The sequence below is a fragment of the Mya arenaria genome, chromosome 4 (assembly GCF_026914265.1).
Source record: "Mya arenaria isolate MELC-2E11 chromosome 4, ASM2691426v1".
NCBI lineage: Eukaryota > Metazoa > Mollusca > Bivalvia > Myida > Myidae > Mya > Mya arenaria.
This window is the reverse complement of record NC_069125.1, coordinates 15,966,213-15,973,153: the sequence shown is the minus strand read 5'-3', so window position 1 is coordinate 15,973,153 and position 6,941 is coordinate 15,966,213. Positions and strand designations below refer to the sequence as shown.

At 33.2% G+C, this 6,941-nt stretch overlaps 1 protein-coding gene across 1 annotated transcript; it reads right to left on the bottom strand.

Moving 5' to 3' along the window:
- Nucleotides 1–4,857: 4,857 nt before the first annotated feature.
- Nucleotides 4,858–6,330, bottom strand: LOC128230655 (galanin-like G-protein coupled receptor npr-9). The gene has a single exon (XM_052943099.1). The coding sequence runs from the start codon at nt 6,328–6,330 to the stop codon at nt 4,858–4,860; it is 1,473 nt and encodes a 490-aa protein (XP_052799059.1).
- Between the last annotated feature and the right edge of the window lie 611 nt (nt 6,331–6,941).

Below are 6,941 nucleotides of genomic sequence, written 5' to 3'. Positions count from 1 at the left end.
TTTTCAGTTTTCCCGATTTTCCAATTACATGTCAATTCAATGAAATTAAGAGAAAGCGGTTTGTTTTCGTAAACGATTTCAAATTATTTTTCCTTTGTAACTCTTATTTTAAGCTTTTTGTGTTATTTTTGTTCACTCGGTTAATTATAATTCCACCCTCTTACATTGGAACAAATTATAACTTTCTATATACTACTCTTACAGAATGCACACACTTATTAATATAAATATTTTATGGGACAACATGATCTCGAGTTGAATAATGCACATCCGCCCCGTGTTAGCATAGTTGTGTATGATTGGTAGGCATTCATGTTTGCAATTGCAAAAAAAATTCTCATCATTATGTTCCTGTCAAGCATTGTCAGCTTCTCTTTATTAAATTAACATGATGTTTTGATTAGCGTTCTTTTGAACAGTGTCGACACAGCGGACAGGTAAAGTAAGGCGGCTGAAGTAAACTCTTATATTTCCTTCTGACAAACGGGTCATGCTAGGACAAGGTATAAAGATCGTATTGAGGAATAAGGAAAGCTGAGAAACTCTCATTCATTGATATAAATCAAGAAAAAGTAAAAGTTATGTCGGAAACTTTTGTATGATGAAAATGATCTCTCGTCTTTTTTATCTGGTGTAAGAAGCGATGTCTGAAGGCTCATTTGAAGACAAAGTGTGTTTCAGCAAACAACAGAAAAGCTTAAGCTTCCAAATTGATTTGTGAGGTTAAACGATGCTTGAACATGCAAAAATTACAGCCCTGATCATATCCCATGTCAAATCACGTATAATATAACAGTGAATTTTAGTGTACCAGTGTCATTCAATTATAAGGATTTACATTACGTTATCGTACAAAATATCATTTATAAGTTCTGTATCGTTTAGAACCATAACTTCCCATGCACAAGTAATTCGTTCGCTATTATCAAAAGAATCAAATTTGACTTAATATCACACGAAAGGACTAGAATTGTCAATAATAGCTTGTTTTACGGTGTTGTTTTGAATATATATTCAGTTTTATTCATTCAATGACGCCAGATGCCAGAAACTCCCGCTATTGCCGTCTTTGAAATGTTTGTATTGCAGTTATAAAAAATTACTGTATCTGAAACAAGAGTTTTTGGCGTTCAAACATTGCAAAATGTGTTAATTTTATTCTCATTTTAGTTAATTAAGAAGACAATATAGAGATTGTGATAACGATATATATAATTGCTCATTTAGTTAACATTAATCATCAGCAAACAATTGCGTTTCAATTGATATTAGTATTATTTTGGGTCACCTTATCAGGGTAACAACATTTGTCATCATAGTGAATCCAATAAAAAAAAAATAGATTTTATATGTCAAATAAACAAATCGATATTCATTATCCAACAGGACCAGGAAAAACATGTCTCCCACCTCAGATAAGTAGATCCAATAATTTAACCATGCTACAAATTCTTATCTTGCCCACGGGCGAAGATAAATTGCCCGTATGGAACTCCTTTTTAATGGTCACCACATTATAATTACCTCCCTTGTTGAAGACTGTCGTCTGTAGAATCATGGAAACCTTGTCTCGTGGCAATATTTAGAACGCTAATTAATTATTTCTCGCTTCAAATGTCACCATAAAACAGTTTTCACGCACCTTTCAAGAAATAATGCTTCACTCTCCTTAGAACTATTTAAAGGCCAATTTCAATATTAACATAATCTGAATCACTGCGCGCATATCCATGACAACCACGAATTATCGCATATCCATACGCAATTATTTTCACTGAGCACAAAAAAGTTCCAGCAAAAAATACACTTGTACTTAATTTTGTTAAACTGAGGTGGGAGGAAAGGCATCTACCATAGCCGCTCGTGTAAGATAGGTTCATCCCGACCCTCGCGCATGGTGTTTTGCGGAAACTCGATAAACCTCGTTTCCGCAAAACAACCTACGCTCGGGTCGAAATGAACCTATCTTACACTCTCGGCCATGGAAGATACTTATAATCTACACTGTGTCAAATGGGAAATAGTGGAATAATTAATCTAAATGGGGTAACTAATTAGGTTAAACACAACAAAAACGAAAGCAAATGCACTAACGTACCTCTGAAATAAGATATCTTTCCTGATGATATTACATTATAAAATACACTTGGGTAGGAAACAACCCAGGAAAATAAACAAGGGGCCAATATACTGACTATTATTTAGCGTTATTTGCCTATATTTTTATAGAAATAAATGTTTAAAGAAAAAAATGCTTATGTTTTCTGAACGCGTCATTTGCCTCTTTTTTAAAATTTATTTAAACGCTTTGAGCATAACACGGTACCGGAAAAATACATGCCTTGATAAATATTAAACGATCATTGAATGTATAATGCAATATGCCATTGTTGTCAATGACGCCGTGTCTTTTGTGCGGTGTCTGTTAGGCCCTATCTGTTTACCTCTTAACTGAGTTATCGTCAACTGCTTACTCTACTGGTCGTGTCCCAACAGTGTCCACCGTATGATTGTTACTTACAAATATTGCGTAAATCTTCATTATATTAAACTTAATTTAAAAGGGTCACAATAAAATAAAGGTAGATACAAAAAATATTCTTTTTAATTTCATTGCAATATTTTGTTTGACTTGAATGATAAAAAAGTAAAATATGATTTGTTTACAGTTCAAAAAATGTAAGCCTTTATAAATGTTTTGTGTTTTGGAATTAAAAGCTACGTGGGAACATCTTCCCAGTTCAGAAAGCGCAAAATATCTGTAATATATTTTAATCTGTTACAGTACACAAATCATTTACTGTTACTTTTTATATTTATCATTAAAGTCAAATGAATTATACATAATTATGTTATAAATAAAACAACATAATTAGATTATTATTATATAAACTATGTTGTATCCTTTAAAGAAGGGTTCGGCTTACAGTTGAGTTATAATATAATTTATGTATAATTGTCTAATATTTGTTATAATTAATTCTACATGCACTCACAAATTAAAAGTTTTCGAATTTCTATCGCCTTTTTGGCGATTATTTGACATTATAATTATAAAATTGAATAATATGCTTTTTGTAAACATATATGTACTACAGATGTCAGTCTAAGGTGAACAGAGTAAACTTGATATGCATTTTATGATTAAAGTTATTCAAAATCAATACATACACATGTATAACAAACATAAATTTTGACTTAAACTTTAAACTACTAACTAAATATTTCATGGAAAATATCAATTACTGATAACAAGGTTGTAACCATGTATTTAATAGAAGAATGCGCAAAACATTATTAAATGATTGGTGATTGCAGAAATATTTACTGTGGTCTACTATAGTCTCATAAGGTAGGATTACCGTGTTTTATGCTAATTTCTTCCAAATTAACCTTGATATCCTTCATAAGTACCATTGTTTTCGACATTTAAAAACAATATCATTAATTGTTGTCAATCTTATTTGGGAGTAAGAGTGCATCGTTTTACCGAACAGCCGCTTACAAATATCGGCAAAATCCGTAATTGATTTAAATATGTGATATGACGATGATGTTAGCGCTCGTTTTCTTGATACATCTAAAAGCAGTAAAATTATTCGTCATATGACACGTTGAGTTGGCGTTATGTCGGTGAATATCGAAGAAGGTTTCATAACATCTGAAGTTTCATGTGTTTCATTGCATTATTATTCAACAAGGATTAGAATCGTTTAAAGAAATTGTTGATTGTGGAAAACGGAAAGTCACAATAGCAAACTATGAACATGACGAAGCATGATGATGAATTGATTTAAAAAAATGACATACGTCTTCAGAAACTAACATATACATTACTGCCTTCGCTTTTACTTCATTCGGGATTGTTGGGATAAGAGTGAAGTTGTGCAGACAAACTGGTGTTTACTACCAATAAATTTACCTTTGCTGATTGTTCCAAGGCGGTACCTAACAGTCCCTGCTAGACACCCCTAGCTTTTTATAGTATATACTTAGTGTGCTGTTTCTGGAATTTTGTGGTGCTGTTTGATGTTTCAGTTGGCGATTGTCTGTCTTTTATGTCATAGGTGTTGACATTTTGCCACTAAGTGGGTATAATGTTTAAACTTTCGAGTACTGAACATGTTTCTTGAGTTTTTCATATAAATGTTACAAAAGAAACTAAGCATTTAAGGGTTTTGAACCGTTGACTTATCGGTGCTTTATCCATCAAATTCATCATCAAGTGTGGACAATTATAGGGTGTGATTGACTTTACGCATCAAAATACCCAATGGCCGCCATCAGCAATTAAAATAATTCTCATTGATACCATTTCAACCAAACAATTGTAGATTCGAACTCCTTTTGAGGAGAGTCGCGTTGACAGACGTAAGGATTTGAAGTGTTAAAACTGCATGTTTACAGATGCTGCTTGGGCTGTCTTAAATGTGCCTTCACGTTTTGTTTTAACGACTTCCGACATGTTTAAATATCAAAAGTTATCTATCAGACTACGTAACTTATCTGTTTAACTGGTGCAATTTAGAAATACGTATTAGGAAAATAGTTCGTTCTTGAAACGAATATAAACTATTATTGGTTATGTAAATTTTGGATTATTTGGAGACTATAAAGAAAAAATCAACACTTTAATAAATATGTAATGCCTGAATACAACACCCGTAATATACATTTGATAAAGATACACAATCTAAAATAGTATTATTTGGACGAACGTTTTTTTGTGAGAGACCAAAAGAAACAAAAACTATAACAACACAAAACATTTCATAAAAATATCAATTAGAATTTCTTAATAATATGAGTTCATTTAGAAAACATGTTTTGAACAACATATAACATAGTTTTACGTTTTTACATAATATCTACACTGTCTCCATTTGAACAATTTCCATTGCACTCTTTAAGATGTCTATCCGGTAACAGTGAAGTCTTTGTCTTCTTCTTCCGCTTGGACACCAACAACTTCTTCAGCGTCTTTGTTTGTAGTATTTGAAGACAGTGCTTGCTCTGTTGAGGACTGGGCTCCTCAGAAATAGTTTCAGGTATTTTATGACCAATACCACTTCCTCGTTCGTGACTCCTTAATTCACATCCTTCACTGTGGGCCTCATCTGACCAGCGTCTGCCACCTGCATTTCCATTTGAGACATTTAATAATGGTCCAATATCGCTCACAGTTCTTCTATCGAACAATGGGTGTTCCTGATATCTGTTGTGTTTTTTACTTGATGACCAACGGAACTGCTCTTTTACTGAGCTGAATGATATTTTCCGGTAATATTCCCCGTTTCCACAGCAAAGAGTTTCTTTATTCATCAGTCTAAACCGTTTACTCATGGCCATATAGATGATAAAATTAACAGAAGAATTTATCGTCTCCAAAAGAAAGGCGATTGTCGAGATCAGCATGTACAAATTCTTGTTTTCCCCTACTGGTGAGTACGAACGGAACACATGTGTAGCTATGCTGTTTAATGCTCCTGGAATAATACAAATGAGGAAAACCATTGACACAGTAACCAACATAATCGTGATTTTCTGTTGGTCGTTATAGCCGACAGGGCGGCTACCTCCGTTTTTACTACGAGAACGAAATACTGATGGACTGCTGTTTTCTTGTATAGACATTGACCGCCTCTCTTTCCATGTCCTGTGAACAACCCTGATCATTACTGTGTTCAACACAAAAATCACCACAAGTGGTGCAAATCGAAACAAAACGTTTAAAATAGTTCCATACACGGAGTACAATTTTACATGATGTTTATAAAAATCTGTTATATTCATTATTCGACTTGTAATATTATTTCTCAGCACAATTTCCACGGATTCGTATTTAAATATAAAAGGAATAAACAAAAGACTGGTAAAGAAATATATTATCAAAATAGCTACAAGAGTATTCCGTTTTGTACAAATGGTTTTGGCCTGCATTGGATAAAACACAGCGATGAATCGTTGCACAGATAGTAAAGTCGTTAAACAGGAAGTAAATCTCGCGGTGATAACACTTCCGTAGGCACCAACAAAAGGGTACACCCTAGATCTAAATGCTTCCCCTTCCAGTGGACGCATCTGGCGATATACGTTGATGAAGGTGTACAGGAGACAATGGATGAGAAACAGCGTGTCTGATATGCACAAATTTAACAAGACATAATTGATTTGATTGCGCATACGTTTGTTTGCAAGCACTCTGATACTAAGTGTATTTCCGATGGTTCCCAAAAGGCAAAACACGGGTATTATTATAAACGTAACAATGATTATGACCATTTTTAACGTTTCTTTCGAAACGATCTGGGACCTTAGTTCAGTCGACATCGACTCATTACGCTGAATTGTTATGTTAGACATCTTTATTCATCACTTTTTCATAAGCCTTTTTTGGTTTTAATTTGTCATTGCAGGAAATCCCTGATTTTTTAGCACATGTGGTTAAAGTCTCATTGGGATAGTTTTTATAAACGATCTATATTTTCTTTTAATCAAAGTAATTTTCGTCTGGTGGAATTACGTGTTTTTCTAAAACGACCCAATCTTGCACCAACGTTGGAACACCTGAAAATATAGGAACTCATTAATAGTTCGGTAGAAATGTTAAAGAACAGTTTATATCATACAGTAATAGTATAATCTCTAGATTAACATCTCGAGAAAGAATAAAAAACACTATTTATTAGCAATGCTTGAAAAGTTGTTAATATATTTGAAAGCAAATAGATTCATACATTTGACTACTGAATGACAGATTTTGATTCTATTATTTAGACGTCACTTCTTTTAAATGCTGTTGTCGACTGTGCAAAATCTATTTCAATAATGTTAGCTTATCCCACACAATTTCCGTTTCAGCTATAGTTACAATTTCAGAAACAGAATGAGAACAAAATATTGTCTGCTAAATGAAAGTAACTTTTCTTTATATCAGGACT